Below are 18,385 nucleotides of genomic sequence, written 5' to 3' on the forward strand. Positions count from 1 at the left end.
GCCAAGTCCGGCCACGACCCTGGGGGGCGGGGTGGGAGCCCCGAGACACTTGGCAAACAGGCGTTTATTGCCAAAGTAGCAGGAAATCCTTTCTCCAGAGCGAGGGACAATGAACAAGAACTAAAGGGAATTCAAGTGGAAAAAATCCGTGAATGCAAGAACGACCCACAGCTGGAGCCGAGGTTTCCATCGAGCTCTGTGTGGTTCTCTCCCTTTGCAGGAACGAGTATTATCGCGATTTTTCTCCAAGTGTTTGCAGAAATCTTCCTTCTAGACGTGTTATTCAACAAGCCACTGCGGCTGGACGTCAGACCGTATTAATTATTTTCTCCAGCAACACTTACCAAACTGTGCAATGAAGGACATTTTTGTCCTTCCCAAGGCCACTTAGGAGGGTAGGGCTACTTCTTTTGGGTTAAACATGATTTTCATTTCAAAAATCTCTCATTGCAAGACTTGTTAGCTTTCCAATTAAAAAAAAAAACAAAACACTTTTAAAGAATAACAACACTTGGCTTCCCCTAATACAGGGGTCTCAAACTCGCAGCCCGCGGGCTGCAGACTAATCCACGAAGTTCAAAATATTTTGGATAAAATTAAGTAAGCCTAGGGGCCTACTTGTATTTTTCATTCTCTAGCATCCTAGCTAGATATTAGCTTAGTTAACAGCAGTTGTGATGCGAACTACAGTTTCTGGTCGTTTTGTGACACTGAGTAAACTGCATGTACGATTGTGCTTGTTGTACTGATTTTTTTTTGTTTTCAACTGCAGTGAGAAAAGTGTTGCGTAACAGTTGCCTTTTGTAGACCTAGTGCGGCCCGCCAAACGGCTGTGATCTTGCTCTGCGGCCCACATGCTGAGTTGAGTTTGAGACCCCTGCCCTAATAGATGCTTGGGCACTCACCCTCACAGTTACACACATCAATGTACAGTTAGTAAGTCCTTCCAGCAATTAGCAGTTATGTTGAAGAGCATTTCTGGGCAAAAACCCAAAAGCAACTTTTCAGCCTTTTCCAAACTTTATAAACTTCCCTTAACACACCTTTTCTTGGCTCAGAAGATAGTCAAGAGCCCTCAGACAACTGTGAGCACCCCTACAGCCTGGCTTTGCTCTTACTCGGGCTGTGGGAGCCAGTGGAGGGTGCAGTGGTCACGGAGCTTTTAGAAATCTGGGTGCAGAAGGGCCGGAGCAGAGAGCACCCAAATACAGAGAAGCTACCAGAGGCTGACAAGCAAAGAGGGTCCTTAGGCAGAGGAATTAGGTCAAGCCAGCGGCAAGACCCTCCCAAGTACTGGCCCAAGTACTTTCCCCTAAAATGCCTGCTTCCCCTTTATTTCCTAATTCTATCAGCTACACACACACACACACACACACACACACACACACACACACACGAAGGGGTCACCCGTCATTCATATTCATACTTTAGGACAAAATGGGTCCATTACACTGAGATGAGCTGTATCAAGGAAATAGACATTTTATTGAAAGGAAAACAAGGGTGAGTAACTCCTAAGCATAGAGCAATTTGAGCTGTGCAGCAAGCAGCAAGCCTGGGGATTTCAAGGAGCATCACTGGACACCTGAGGGCTTGGAGAAAGGATGGGACTGTGCCTAGGGCGGAGGGAAGTGGGAGGGGAGATGAGAAAGAAAGAGAGCTTCCCAAGGGGAACTCCCGTTCAGAATTACTGAGTGAGGGTTAGTCTCCAGCCCAGCAAAGGGGAAGAAATCTTTCATGTAGATCTTGTATCACAGAGCCTCTTAACTCTATGACCCAGAAGTTGAGCCAAAACAATATTATATAGTAACTGTGAACTAAATAGATTTTTCTGGGTTAGTCTGGATCCACCATTTATAACACCAATGGGGGAATGAATTTAAAAATCTGAGTTGTTTCATTTGCAGAAGTTTTGGAACTTAAGTTTACATAAATTCAGGGATAACTCCACTTCCTTAGTATTAATTTACTTCATATAAACATTACTTACGAATGAATGCAGTAGCACAACATGCCAACTTATTTAGAAAAAAAATAAGAAAATAAAAATTCATAGAGAAATTATAAAGCATAATACTATTATTTATCTTTCAAAATAGTTACAAGAAAATACTTTGGAGGAAGAAGTAACTGCTAATTAATATGTCAATTGCTAGTTCACATTAGTAGCATTCCTAGTATTTTCAGTTATTAGTTACCATTAATTGCTCATATTAACTAATAATACACAATATATGAGATGCAATCAACCCTTACTTCTGCTGTGGAAAGATGCTGTCATAGGACCCAAGTCTTAACAAGTGTGTGTGCCTACTACATACAGAACAGTGCTAATATCTTTTACTCTTTTAATTGTGAACAGGACACACACACACAAAAAAGCAAGAAACAAAACAGAGCCAAATTGTTGGGATGTTTGTAATACTGCATTTTTTTTTTTTACTGCATTTAATCTATACAAGTCTAATCAAGACAGAAGTGGTTATGACTGAACTGATTTTTGGTGCCTTCCTGCTCTTGCAAGTAGGAGAATGAAGTAGATGGCAGCACACTCACTAACCCACACTTTGGGATTTTTTTGTTCAGAATGGAACAAGACACAAGTGCATTGGATAATCTAGTCTGTATTTGGCGATCTTTAAGCCCAAGAATATACCTGCAGACCAATTCAGAGGACTAAGAACCAAGGGTAGAGTTTTCACACACATCACATGACAAATTAACTACGAAACAAACCTTGCACATAAATGATAAACTGCAGACACCATTTTAACAGGGCACAACAGGGGCAGAGTGATCCAGAGTGACTTCTCACCATGTTGTATTATGAGAAGTATATATGGCACACACAGGACACTACTTTGATGTGATTACAGAACAAAATAAAGACAACCTAAAAAAAAAAAATAGTTCATGTTCCAATCATAAACAGAGCCAAAGCTCATTTTAGGTCAAGCTACAAAAAGGTGGCTGATCTTCTTAAAAATGAAAAAAACAAAAACAAAAGACCTTGGCATTTCCCCCTTTATTTCTGCATCCAGGTTTACTTTTTAAAATGTGGAGTGAAACACTGGCATTTTTATTTGGTCAAACAATGTAATTACAAGGACAAGGTACAAAATAAACAATGTCAAGGTCCTTTGTCCGTCTACAGAGCTACATGGCATCAGGCTTCTTCCTCATCACTGTCTTTCATTGTAATGCCCTGAAGTCCGCCTCCTTCCGAAACAGAGGCTGTAGCTTCCTCTACTGTTAGCCGTCGGTGCACAGTGTCATAGGTCTTACTGTTCAGCGTGCCTTCCAACACACCCTGCAATCGGAAGTCCCGATAGGTTTTCTGGAGGAGGAAGAAGATGAACGACTTAGATCACTTTTGGAGTATATGGCTGCAGGTATATATATATGGGTGTCTAAATGTATATAAACTCAACTGGCATTTCAAAAATGATCTGGGACAACCCACTAATGGCTTCAGATTGTCAATCGTCTTGCTGGTGTATTTCTGGGGAGAAAATGAAACGAGAGGCTCTTGGTAGTGCTATTCAAAGTAGAATCACTCTGAACAGACCAAAAGGTTGTAATTATCAGATGACAAATAAAGCTTTTCTCAAAATATTACTAATTATGCAGAATTTACTATTTGGATAACCTGTAACAAAGAGAAAAATGTTATGCACTTACGTGTATTTTTAATATGAAAAAATCCTTAGTTTTCTAATTGAGGAGACTTTACCTTAATACTTGAAAAATACATCACATTTTATAAAATGTGTTAGCTTTTTGCGGGAGATGAGTGGAGGGAGAAGATTAATCCTACTATTAGTAAAATGTTTGTATTTTCAGAACTTGTGAATTATAAAACTCACTTATATGTAGCACTGGGTAAAATGTTGTATATTCCTAAATGCCTGGATGAGCTCTGCCCTTTCCTTTTGAAATTATTTTGGAATGTGAATTGTCAAATTCTGGCATGAAGTTTCATAGATGGGCTAATAAAACATGTATTTACATTTTCTGTGAAACAGTGAATTATAACTTGGTGTGTTATATGTCAAAAAATAAAAGAAATACCAAGTGATCGTTTCTATAGTGATTCTTGGAAACAGTAAGAGCAGAACTCAGGGGTAGGTGGCACTTAAAATATGGAACCTATAATAGAGTTTCCCTTAATTTTACTTTTCCCCTTCAGTGTGGTTTTCTTCATACAGCGGTACCTTGAGATAAGAATTTAATTCGTTCTTGTAACCGAGCTCGTATGTCAGTCAACTCGTATATCAAACTGTGGATACTGGAACCGTGCGCCAATGTGCCAACTAGCGGCAGCTTCCCGAATCACGACTCGTATCTCGGAATTTTGCTCAGATCTCGAACAAAAATATGGACCGAGTCGCAGCTCGTATCTTAAAAATTCATATGTTGGTCTGTTTATATCTCAAGGTACCACTGTATGTGATAGTTCTATGACTAAACAAGACTGGTTTATCATTATTAATTTTTGAAGTTGTATAAGAAATATCAGAACTGGTTCTATGGGGAAACAAAGAACAAATGAAGATTTCCATTCTGTAGAGGCCAGTTTTGAAGCTAAATAGGTTTTTACTGTCCTATGTTAGCTTTAGAATATTAAGCAATCAGATTTCAATGAACTGGCCCAAAGTATCTGTATATATCAATGTGCTGATTGCTAGTGGTCTTTTTTGTTGTTTACATTTAATAGATGAACACAGTAATAAAAAGGAGGAATGTTGTCCTTGATGGCCCAATATTACAACTCCAATATCTGGAAATTAACATTAAAGGATGCTTGATTTCCCCCAAAACAGCAGAAGGAAAAGATCATAATATCCAAAGGGATGAGCTAAAGGAGCTTATTCATGTAAGGTAGGAAGTGCTGATTGATGACATCTTAATCCCTGTGGTAAATACACCTGGCCACTAACAGACCTCTGGGAAGGAGGAGAACCATTACAAGGTAGTGGTCCACTGGGATTTTCATATTTTTTCTTCCTGTCTTCTTTCAAATGACTTACGCCCCATGGTATCACACCAAGTTTCAGAAGTGATATGTCAAAAGTAAGTACAAAGAATGAATAATTTATTTAGATAATCAGTGATCATAAATAAAATTCACTTTTAAAAAGTCCATCAATGTCCAAAAATAAATTGAACCGTGAGGAACACTGCAGCACCTGAAATTAGCATCTCAACAGCAAGTAAAATTTAGATGCAGAGTTAGTTTTATTAAATGATCAAAACTATTTTCACTTAGATTCTAATATTTTGTTTTAAGACACATGCAACCCATCATGCTTATATTCTCTTTGTAAGATGATAAGCTTATTATTACTAAGGTAATAATACATCAAAATTTATGGTGGCATTAGAACCTGGAAAGTAACTCTGAGAGGTAAGTTTTATCTAGAGACTCTGGTAAGTGCTACACATGGTATTATAACCATAGACATCTATGTTCAAGTCTACAAGTGTCTAATAGTTAAGACTAAACACATATCAAGTGCACAAAATATTCACCTACAGATGATCTCTCTGATATAAAGTATTATTGTTCCACTGATAATTATATACCTAGTTTGTGAGTCCTACTTTCTTATTTTATTGGAATGACTTTTCTCAGCCTTAGCTTAAATTATTAGTAAATTGGCAAGGACAGGTTTGTATTGTAGACTTGCAGTCCTGAAGGTTTTCTAATTTACATACATTTAAAACTCCACATCCTTATTCTATTAGCAAGCAATAAGCAGTTAGGAGCAGGTACCCTCGAAATCTCCTTCCCTGTCTTTTTAGAATGCATAACATGTTACTGACACTTGGACATCCTCTGTGGCTGTCAATGGCGGTCTGCCTGGCTCTTACTTAAGACAAGTGTCTGCCACAGGGTGCTGCTCACTTGTCTTTTCTCCTAGTAAAAAAGTCAGCTGATTTATGTTAACTGCTTTTAAATGTCACATGGCCAGTAGTGAGAACAAAAACCCACCACTGAGGTTATTTGAGGATTCTATTTTTCCCCTCCCTAAGTAAATCACTGATGTTAAAACTCTGCAAATAGTTTCATAATCCTATTTTGTGAGAATCTTTCCAGAATTTGTTTTTTTCTTAGTGAGCAACATGAATAAACCAATGTGTGTCTACGTATCATTGTAGGACAAAGTTGGCTATCATATAAATCTATGTCTGGGTCTTCATGGGCATAGGTGAATGACAAAAGTGGTGAGCAGTAAGGGTGGGATGGCTTGGCTCCTGGGTACAAGGCACCGCTCTGCTGTAACATGCAGGCCAAGTCTAAGTGGTGTGGATGGCAGGAAAGCCTAGTCAGGAGCCTCCGCAATTCTACACATGTGCTAGTTAACAGCTCCTTAGATTCACCGGAAAATGATCATTGTAAACATAATCATACAGGTCTGAAGAATGAAGAATCCACATATGAAACTGGTTAAAGTCTGTTTATATTCAGAGTAGGAAAAAAACCCCAATTAGAACATTAAATTATGAATTCATCCTGATTTTTATTGTGGAAATAATTATTTTTAACTATTAAATAAAACCTTATGACTTAATTAAACATATCAGCCCCAGAAAGCACTGGCTGAGCCTGCTTGTGGAAACCAAAACACGGCCAGTCAAACATGGTCATGAAATTTAATTTCAGGTTTATCAGTCTTGACTATCAGGAGCCATAATGAAGAATACATTAAAATTAAGATAAATTGATTTTTTTAGAGTACAATGAAAGGGTTACCATAAAATTCATGAAAGTATTGTTAATGTTTTGCTGAAATATTTACTGGTCCTTGATCTTTTTTTTTTTTACCTGTAATGATGTGTGAATATGAGAAAAGGAATGATTTTGAAAGAGACAAATGATGGGATAATAAAAAAAAATGAAAATTTTATTCAAAAAACAAAGGAAAGTGCTTAATTTGTTAACTACTATCAATTGACTGAATGTATCATTTCTGACCTCTGAACACTGAAGACATCAGCTTGAAAATATGGCTGATCAGGGAGAAGAATAAGGGGGGGACAAATATATGGTGACGGAAAATGAGTTGGCTTTGGGTGATGAGTACCAAACACAATCAACGGTTCAGATGCCATGGAGCTTTCACCTGAAACTTATGTACTCTTATTGATCATGGTCACCCCATTAAAATAAATTTCTAAATAATAAAAAACATATGGCTGCTCATAAGAGCAGCCAGCTAATCCCAACAGTATAGACTGCAACCTTAGCATATACACATTTTTAGAAGGTAAACACAGATTACCCCGATTCATTTTTACGAAAGACAACCTTCATTGGAAAGCTCTCTCAGTCATGTTTTCAGAAACAAGGAAGAAACGCTAAAGAAATCTAGGCAAATGTGAATGCTAAGATCTTAGTGTGCGCTCACCTTCTTTGTAAAATAAATAACACCTCGTAAAAAGTGTTCTAGAACAAAGGTGTTTTGTGCACTGAAACATGATTTGTTGACAGCATTTAAAAGTAGTGGGTGGTGACTATCATTTCGTTATTTATAACTAATCATGATTGCTATTACTGTGCCATTATAAATTTGGTTCTACACTCCAGATGTGTCAAGTTCTTACTTTGGAACAGAACTTGCCTATTTTGGGGTCTTTCTAATCTGTAATAGCCTGTGTGTCTATGGCACAAGAGAATTTGTATTCTAATTAGACTGCAGTAACCAAGAGAATGATGGAAAATATTTTAATGTGGCAAAAAACTTCTTTTAATGGTATAACAGTGGTTCTTAAACTTTAACAACTATCAGAAACTTCCGGAGGGCTTGGTAATATGCAGATTGCTGGGCCCAAATCTCAGAGTTTCTGACTCAATAGGTCTGACGTTAGACAACTCGTCAGCATGTCTAGCAACTTCCCAGGTGATGTTGATAGTGGTCGGTCAGCAACGACACTTGAGAATTAATATGTATACATGTGTCTGCATGTGTGCATACACACACACATGAATATGCATGTGCATATATACACATATATAGGCACATATATAATTATATATAATTATTTCATATATATGTATTTACGTGTATGTGTATATATGTATGTAGAAATTTGTAAATGGTATTAACATGGAAATAAAGATTATCTATTTAAAGGGGCAACTAATTCTTTTTTTTACGACTTTATTTATCTATTCATTTTAGAGAGGAAAGAGAGAGAAGGGGGGGAGGAGCAGGAAGCATCAACTTCCATATGTACCTTGACCAGGGAAACCGGGGTTTTGAACTGATGGCCTCAGCTTTCCAAATCAAGGCCTTATCCACTGTGCCAAAACAGGTCAGCAACAGCTGATTCTTAGTAGCTTAGAGTTTTGACCCATCAGGTAGGATTTGACTCAATTTTAAGAAAAAGTTATACTTGGGGTGAAAAGGAGTAACATTTTGTACTTCCACTATAATTTACAAAGCATAAAAAATCATGTTGAATAAATGTTATTTTAAATCTCTGCTCACTAAATATAACATTTGTGTTAGTATATTTTCCCTTCAAGGGCAAAAGTCAAAATGGCCTTGCTGAACTGATATGACGTCTGTTAGACATGCAGGGTCCTCAGCATGGCCCGATAAGCTCTTACATCGAGGAAGGGGCATGCTTCCCAAAGAATTCAGGCAGTGATAATATTCTACTTTTATATCAGGATATAAGAAAATAATAGACCCTAGCTCATTGGCTCAGTGGTAGAGCGTCGGCCTGGCGTGCAGGAGTCCCAGGTTCAATTCCCAGCCAGGGCACAAAGGAGAAGCGCCCATCTGCTTCTCCACCCCTCCCCCTCTCCTTCCTCTCTATCTCTCTCTTCCCCTCCCGTAGCCAAGGCTCCATTGGAGCAAAGTTGGCCCGGGCACTGAGGATGGCTTTGTGGCCTCTGTGTCTGGCGCTAGAATGGCTCTGATTGTGGCAGAGCAATGCCCCAAGATGGGCAGAGCATCGCCCCCTGTTGGGCATGCTGGGTGGATCCAGGTCCAGTGCATAAGGGAGTCTCTCTGCCTCCCTGCTTCTCACCTCAGAAAAATACAAAAAAAAAAAAAAAAAGAAAAAGAAAAAATAGAAAAAGAAAATAATGGAGACACTTCTTAAACTATTGACAAATGCAATTCAAGAGCCTTCATGATGACATAGGATCTCAGTCAATATGGAGGAAATGTATTATGAAAACACATTTCTATACTTAAGAAAACACAAAATGACTGTGGACCCACAACTACATTCAGGTAAATGTGCTAGGGCCTTTATGCATATTATCCTGAAATGTGACTGATTAAAATATTTTTTGTTTATTCAGAGCAAGAAAAAAGGTAAGTTTATATTTATTTAGCAATCTAACTGGAAGTGGAAATAAACAGCAGCACATCATTGCTAAAAGTGATGTTTAAAAAGTACTCACATCCACTTGGTTTTAGCAAATACAATCATTTCCCCCTGTATGTCAGTATGTTGCCCATTTCTCTCTCTAGCTTGCTGGGCAATTCCCATCTAAACACATTTTGTTTACCTTCACGATCCTGATGAGCGTCTTCAGTTGGTAAATATGAAGCTGGAGGTCTAATCTATCAGCCAACCACACACAGATGACTTTCATGGAACTGCTGTACCATTGCTGGAAAGAGGGATGGGGCAGAGGGGAGGAGAGGAGAAAAGGAAAAAACAAACCTCTGCAGTATTCATTTAACAGATTTGGTAATGAGGGGGTAATGAAATAGTCTGAAATGACCACAGATCAGCACTTGAAGTCAATAATGCTATAATTTCCTGTTAACAGAATTGTATGTTTTGCTGGAAAGCCTGCCAAGTTGACCCAGCCTGTTCTTTCCATGAATTAACACTGCAGTCTTCAGCTGTAACATATTCATGGGAAACTGGTTTCTTTGCACTTGCTGCCTAATGGCCTGCTTTGTCATTTGTTGGTAACAATGGGTACTAAACACGTGTTAGGGGACTGAAAGGACTGCCAAACAGCAAGAAAAAAAAACCCAGGTAAATTATTTTCAAAGGAAAATCTGCCATTAGCCTGCATGTTATGTAAAATTCTAAGAGTAAGTATGTTATGCCATAACGCATGTGGTCAATGCCTAGAAATAACATTTGAATGGAGCAACAGCAAAAATATCCCCAGCTTCCTAATCAGTAATCCTCAATCACACCTGTATCTACTATCGATTGTGATGTATTGGCCAAGATCTTTTCAAACCACCTAAAGTAAAAATTTGAGCTCTGAGGCAGGTACATCATCAGGATGGACAGATGTCAGGTGACCAGGTTATGAAAGGCAAGGATCTGTTTCATTTTACAAGTGTTTTTGGGTGGTTCGGATTTCTCTGTTTATTACAACTCTCCTGAGGAGATAGCTGAAATTCATTTTGCATGTAACTTCCTGTTTATATATAATGTCTGTGAGTAGAGTAAAAGGAGGGATTTTGTTCCCATTAAAAAAAAAAAAAAAGGCAATCTGCTATTAATGGTGACATTCTAAGAGATTCAGTGACTACTATGTGTCAGGGCTCAGTTGAGGTGACACTACACATGATCATGCTACTCATTCAGATAACCATGAACAACAGCCAAGTCCAATCAGCACTTAGGAAATGACAAGCGGTTTACAATGAGAAGAAATTTTGCACCTTGTCTGTGTACACAAACACAGTGACACTGCAGATCACATGTGTATGCAGATGTTTCAGGTGTCTGAACATAGAACAAAACCTTCAGTATCTTTCTTCACATAATATAACAGTAAATCCAACATCTACGAGAAATCCCAAGGGATACAAATGAGTCTGAAATTCATCTAGGCTTGTGTTAACACTGTTCTAATAAATTTAGTATAAGAAACGGTATTTTAAGCATAAATTAGAGATGACTACTACTTCCTATTCATCAGACTTAATTTTATTAATTTTTTTAGTACAGTGAACATACATATAAAAAATGAGATAAGCTAAGTAAAATGAAGAGTTGATTTACAAAATAGTATGCTATCAAATGAATGAACATTTCAAGTTTTAAAACTATGGAACAGACTATGATTTAAAAAACATATGTTATCCATGTACCTGATGTTCACGACTCTGAAATTAGAGTCCTTCTGCAGGCAACAATAAAATTTTTGTTGGGGGGACAAACTATGATAAATTATACAAAGTTTAGCATAATATACCAATCTGTTTGACTGTAAAGTTACTATAAAAAGTAAGTTATATAAATTTGAGTGAAATGGAAGTACTTTCTTAAAATTACTCCATATGTATTTTTTCTTTTAAAAAATCCTTACATAATTTAAAATTTAACTTCATTTTTCCATTACAGATGAGTAATACTTGTGATAAAGTGGAAATCAAAAAGACATCTAATATAACACATTTATTATTAATGTGGTATTTTCTTTAATACAAAATGCCAAAATTATAATCATAGAGAAAAAATAATTTTGGAATAAAAGGATCCAAATTGAAGAAAAGAGAAAAAAGAGAACTATAGTTAAATAGAATGCTTAAGCTACTTGACCATCATCTTACTTTAAGGGCAAATTATTCTATAATAAAAATTCTATGATAAAAATTAATTATATCTGAAAAGAATGCATATGTTTGGTTCCCATGTCAAAGCATATTGAAGAACTTCAGCCAAAATAAGCAAATGAAGAGCGCAGTAGCTTAGTTCTCAGTTTATGTCGCTACTGAGAATAAGCTGACAAAAGCACCCCCTCCTAGAACTGCTTCTCTTATATATGGTGAAACACGGGTGTGCACGGGCGCGCGCGCGCGCGCACACACACACACACACACACACACACACAAATAAGCAAGCAAACAAAACCACCCAACAAACCTCTAGCACTGTCCTGTTTCTGGAGCTGGCATTGCTATTTTTCTCTTTTGGGCGCTGACATAAGAAAGTCCCATTTTTTCATCTTGAGAGAAAAAGTCAAAGGTAGCTTGGCTTCAGTCCCCCACCAAACTAAACCCACTTCCCCAAACAAAGGAAAAACATTTGAAAAGGATGAATGTGCAGTGAAGTCTGAACATCCTTCCACTTTGGAAAAGTTCATTTTAACTAAGAACTTGACTGACTATTCACTATTCCCTCCGGGGGCTGCCGAGGAAGGGGCTCGGCGAGGGCCCTGGGGCCAGGGTGTGGATTATTGCTCTGTCCTCTGTGCAGGATAAAGCAGTGTGCCTCTGTTCCTTCCGCATTTCCTTCCATGCCAATCCATGACAACAGCCTACGACTTGAACGAAAAATAGCTTTTCCTTGTTTTCTTTTTGTGGTCCATTCAACTCCTGTAAGGGCATGTATTACTTCATTTTCTTGAGATACCTCTTTGAAAGCAAAAATAAAAGGAAAGGAAAGGCCAGGGTTGACTCTGTGAGACCCCTGTATTTATTCACACTTATTGTGCATGACTGTAGACGGGTAAATCATATTAGCGGCCTGTCTCCCCATCAAGCCGCTACTTGCTTTCCAGCCCGGGGAAGGTTCAACAAATCAACAGGAGCACGGAAAACAGAACATCAGTCTAATCTAGTGTTTAAGGTGAAGTTTTCAAACCCAATCTAAGAAGATCTTTAGAGCAAGCAACAAGCTGAAGGGCTCAGAAGGTGGTATTGACAATGTAAGAGTGTGGAAATATTGAGAAGCGCAGCACTTGTGCATTTTTAATAACAAGAGGGTCAACAAGGACACAGCTCCCTCAGTGCCAGGAGTTGCCACTGACTATGGAAATTGCCACACCAGGGCTATAAATGCTTGTAGTTCATCAGCTTTCTTAAACAGTTCATCAGCTTTCTTAAACACCCTGAACCCCCTCCGTGGACCTTTAGTCTTGAATTAACAAACCAAAGCAATGAAAGAGGGTGCAGTCTGAATGGCTGGCATTGATCCCCAACTGTGTCCGCACTGCTACAGGCCCTGAAAAACTCTCTCCATTGTCAATAGAAATTGACAAACCTCCTCTCCTAAATAGGGCAGCTGAGCCGGGCGGGATCCTCGCAGCTGTAAAGGGCTCTGCTCCTGAGGCCCGGAGCACTAACAATGGAACAGGCATGAGCTCTTTGTCAGCCCCAGACTCGGCAATTTTCTAACAAGGATTAAAGTTGTTTCTCTGCAACGCTGGTGAAAAGAGATTTAGCAACATACCGGGCTTTCTTCGTGCAAGTTAAAAGAGAAGTAGTTCAGGAATTTCATTATTCTGTTGGCTAGTGCAGATACAAAACAAATATATTCAATATGCACGAGTTCCTTTTCTGCTAATTTATCACATTTGGAGGATGATTCGATTAAATATAATGCTTATTGCCTGGAAACAAGCACTTCACATTGATTTTGGAAGTTTTAGTTCTAAAAAGTCCAGCTGCTTGCCACCTGGAATGAGGTCTCAATACATACTAATGCACAATGCCTTTAGACCCTCTGTGCCTGATATTCCTAAATCAGAACCCCAAGACCACATAGCGTTTATATATTGTGGCTGCTTCCAGCAAATGATTTCAGTCAGAATGTGGCTTCTGATGATGATGGCGAGGTAAAAATAGCTGCTTTGCTCGGGAACAAATCTGTGACACATTTTCTGCTTAAGTGTTTAGCTTTTTATTGATTATGAATTGGTAGAACTAGTGGATACATTTTTTCATTCTTCTCCAGCCAATATTTGTCTCCATAGGTGAACAACCGGGAAAAAAAAACAACAAAGAACCAATACTTTTTATTGCACTGAGATATGGAATGGCCAAATTTCCACTATGTACATATTTCTTCATTTATTTCAAGAGATGCTGTCTGTTTTACAAGGACTGAGTCACTGTGTTGAAATACCATCTCTCACCTTAGAAAATATGTGCCTTTTTAATGCTAACTTGGACTGAATAAAATAAATAGTATATCTTCGAAATGTTGCAGACTTTGATAAGTTTGATAAATGTAAGCCTCCTTTAGGATCATTTGGTAGCTTCACAGAGCAACAAAATACTTAAAAACATGAACGCCCGACCGTTTCACCAGTGTATTAAAAAGTAAATAGAAATGCCTCATTATACACGCAGTGCTTGCTCCTTTTGTCATCAGCACATCTACTTAGTAGAACTAAATTTGTGGCCACTCACTTCCCATTTCTAGACATGCAAATGCAGATTTTATATTACTAGTAAATTCGATACAGTAATAGCCACCTTTCCTCCCTTGGTGCAAGCTACCCCACTAAAATGATTATATTTAGTTTCAAAAACATACCCCAAACATGAGCATTTTGAAAGTTCTGAGTGTGAATTTTTGTTGTTGTTGGCTTGGAATAGGAGTAAGGGTTATATTTACAGACAACTGAAACAAGTTTATTATGGTTAAAAATCCAGAAAGTGCTCAACCCAACCTGCACTGGTCAACATTCCCAGCGTCACTAGGGAGGTGGTGCCGGGAAGACAGACCTGCTCTCCCAGGGCAGCTGCGGGCTGGTGTGAGCACCGCGGAGGAGGCCGTCCATATGGAGGCTGAGGGGCGAGCTGTGCAGCCCTCCCATGCCACCCTCTGCCTGGCTGAGCCTGTCACCTGCTTTCCCTGTGCCTCAGTTTTCTCATCTGTAACAGGGAGCGAGGACAGTTTTTATGAATCTAGCATTCCAATAATAAGATTCTGATAATCTTCAGAAATACTATGAGGTTATATTTGACTGTCAGGGTAAAGGGCCCGATTAGAAACAATATAGCTTGTGATTCTTGTAAAAATGAACTGAAGGGAAAAGCCAAACAGCCAAAACATTTCTTTTTTCATATGTGGCTTAAATTTAACTTGATTCTCCACCCCAATGCAAGCCTAGAGTGCCAGAACTTTCTACTACCTGTTATTTTGTTTTTAACTTACTCATTTTGGCCTTTTAATAAGGTGACCAATTTTTTACAATGAAAAGGAGGTCAAAAATATATTGAAGAAAACAATATTGTAAATAAAAGAAACATTTTATTCATTGCAACAATACATTATATGATAAATGCATAATAAAAACATTTGTAATATTTTATATTGTAATTATGGTTACATATCTATTAATTTTTAATAATAATTGTAAGAAAAAGTACTCATTTAGTTAATATTAACTACTCATTTAGTTAATATTATCTAAATGAGTACTTTTCCATTCAATAAATATTTTTTGTCAATGTATCATCTCATAACAATATATTGGAAATATCTGAACAAAAAATATTGAATCCTTCATATTGAATTTTACAGCAAGTGCTGCAGCTGGAGTATCAACATTCAATCTCGATTTCTCACTTGTCCAAAAATCATTAGCAATTGAAAAAACTTTTTCAACTTCTGCATTAGTTCCAGGGTAGCACAATGTAAATTGAACAAGAACAAATAAATTTTCACATGGAATGTGTTCATTTTTGAAATGGTTGAATATTTCCACCCATCTTTCATCAATTTCAACATGTTCATTTTCCCATTGTATTAATTTTTCAGAATTTAAATATACATCCAGTCTTCTAATGTCTTTGAAGAGACAACTGTCGTCTATTTTGATATCTGGCATTTTTTTAGATAAAAACTCAAGACAAGATTCAATATCTGTTCAATATACTTGAAATGAAATAAAAAAACACCATTGAAAACTGTTATTTCCTGTGATGTTTGTTTCAGACCATTCTTTATATTGAAAACATGTCTGGTAAAAATTCTGCACTTCTTTGAAAAACTTTTGTTATGCCTGGATTTGATTACTCTAAGTCTGACAATTTTTTTTTATAATTAAAGGAAGAAATTTTTCTTCAAAATGAGATTTATATTGAAGGATAAAGTCATTCAAAATAAGACTAACTTCCGTAGCTGAAATATGTCCACCTTCAATCTTTTGAATTGTTTTGTAAAAAATAGATGCTTGATTATGTACAAAATATACTAATATCTCAGATATTTTATTATTGAAAAATGATTCCAGGATTTTAGGACATTTGACTAAACTTAAAAAATATTAACAGAGAGGCTCAAATAATTGTAGAACACGCTCTGTAGTAGGTTTTCGAGCAAGCCATCTAACTTTTGAATATCCTAAAAGTTTTTTGTACTCAACATTTGCTTCTTCACAAAATTGTTTTAAGTAGCAACACGAACAGTAATATGACTAAAATGCAAATAAATTGTAGTTATTATTACTTCTACATCAACTGGTATGGCACATGACCCTGTGTTGATTGCATTTGACAAAGTATGTGCATTATAACCTATTCCTAGTATTTTCTTTTGGAGTAACTCTTGTAATTTTATATATACAGTATTCACCCCTTTGCATCTCCACCCACCAAAATTTGTATTTGTCTTATCAGCCGTTAGTGCAACAACTCTGGATTTCAAATTGTTTTCATTACTCTGTATAGATGGTTTGACAACATTTCAGAAGTTTCACCCTCAATAGATTCTAAATTTAAAATTTTTACTGGAATGCCCTTGGTAACATTAAAATATCTTACCATTATTGGATACAATTTAATGTCATTATGATTTGATGCATTAGATAAAATCGCCACAAATGCTGCAGTTTCCCTCTGTAAGTATTTTGTCACAGTAATTTTTAAATACTGATTTCAAAACAGCCTCGCATTTTGTCCTGGCACAGGAAACTTTTTCAATAATTTAGTTGTACAATCCATACTATGAAAACTTTGTGAATTATGGTATGAAATGCAAATGTTCCCTCCATTGCAGCCAACTGTTTTTTATCTTCAGAATAATTTGAAGTTTAAAAAAAAATCTTTTACTTTACAACTGGAAGCTGATGCATCTAATGATTGCTTATGTTTGTTGGTGGTCAAGTGGTTCGTTATCACTGCTCTGCCCCCAACTGCAATACAAAATTCTCCGCTGCAAATATTGCAGAAAACAATGGTATCTTTCTTTGATATGAGGAATGGAAATTCCTTTTTCAATTTATCATTGAAATGGCATTTTTTCATTTTTGATTTTTCCATCCCTTAAATGAAATTAAAAATTAAAAATAAAATATACAGCTACACGAATGATGCAAGCACATTTAGGAACTGAAAATGTTACATCATGGTAGGCGAATTTTTCAGAAGCTAAATTAACAAAACTAAATATCAAACAAAACCACTAATTTGGAGTAATATTTGGGTGTATTTATCATTTTCTAGTTAAAAAACGTGTTTTATACAACTATTTAATCAAAATGCATTATTAATAGATATGGTTTGAGGTTAGATTTCTACTTTAAAACTCAAATTTTGGGAAAATACTTATAAATAAAATTATATGTATTTAGAAATTACTATATAGATAAGGAATAAAATGTGAATTGTGCTTACCTGTCTATGATTGAATATTCACTGAGAAAGAAATAATCGTGAGTCTACAACAGGGGTCCCCAAACTGCGGCCCCCTGAGGCCATTTATCCGCCCCCCCCCCCCCCCCGTCACACACCTGGAAGGGGCACCTCTTTCATTGGTGGTCAGTGAAAGGAGCATAGTTCCCATTGAAATACTGATCAGTTTGTTGATTTAAGTTTACTTGTTCTCTATTTTAAATATTGTATTCGTTCCCATTTTGTTTTTTTACTTTAAAATAAGATATGTGTAGTGTGCACAGGGATTTGTTCATAGTTTTTTTTATAGTCTGGCCCTCCAACAGTCTGAGGGACAGTGAACTGGCCCCCTGTGTAAAAAGTTTGGGGACCCCTGGTCTACAATGTTGTATGTGCGGTGTCATGTTTCAGTAAGAAGTACACAAAGCCCTTTGCACGCTCCGTATATCGCGCTCTCTCTCAAGGTCTCCCGTGCAGAGCGCATGCATCTCATAATCGTGTCTCGCCACACTGTTCTGATCTTTGACGAATTGTCATGTCAAATACAAATATGTCACATCTCATGTAATGGGTTGACTCTGTACCCATCGAATATGAACATTACAGATTAGTCTTCCAATATCTAAAAGGAGGACATGTAGGAGGACACTTTTCAAGGGAGAATGGAACTTACAAAAGAAGGACTGTTCTCCCTAAAGGAGGAAAATTGGTCACCATACTTTTAACAAAGTACTGACCTATAAGAATTAAAGTGTAATGAAAATGAATGAGATTTATGAAGAACTGTAAGATACAGTTACTCTTATTACAGGTATCCTTATAAATTCTGCTTATAAAGTAAGGTGACCAATCATCCTCCTTTAGAGAGGATAGTCCTTCTTTTGTAAGTTCTGTCTCCCTCGAAAGGTGTCCTCCTACATGTCCTCCTTTTTGATATTGGAAGACTTATCTACAAATGTCTGTATTTGATCACATCAGAGTCGATCCATTGCATAAGATGTGGTGTATTTGTATCTAAATGAGTACTTTTTTCTTACAAT

General features: G+C 37.1%; 1 protein-coding gene across 4 annotated transcripts in view; it reads right to left on the reverse strand.

Moving 5' to 3' along the window:
• Positions 1-2,421: 2,421 nt before the first annotated feature.
• The window catches only part of CADPS2 (calcium dependent secretion activator 2), a 527,120-nt gene continuing 511,156 nt past the window's right edge, over positions 2,422-18,385 (reverse strand). For all 4 annotated transcript variants that reach the window (XM_066362568.1, XM_066362567.1, XM_066362570.1 and 1 more), the window contains 2 exons: positions 9,533-9,637; positions 2,422-3,337 (listed from right to left, as the gene is read on the reverse strand). In XM_066362568.1, the coding sequence (XP_066218665.1) occupies positions 3,167-3,337; positions 9,533-9,637 (276 nt within the window). In that variant the 3' untranslated portion in view covers positions 2,422-3,166. The remainder of the gene's footprint in view (positions 3,338-9,532; positions 9,638-18,385) is intronic.

The sequence above is a fragment of the Saccopteryx leptura genome, chromosome 2 (genome assembly GCF_036850995.1).
Source record: "Saccopteryx leptura isolate mSacLep1 chromosome 2, mSacLep1_pri_phased_curated, whole genome shotgun sequence".
NCBI lineage: Eukaryota > Metazoa > Chordata > Mammalia > Chiroptera > Emballonuridae > Saccopteryx > Saccopteryx leptura.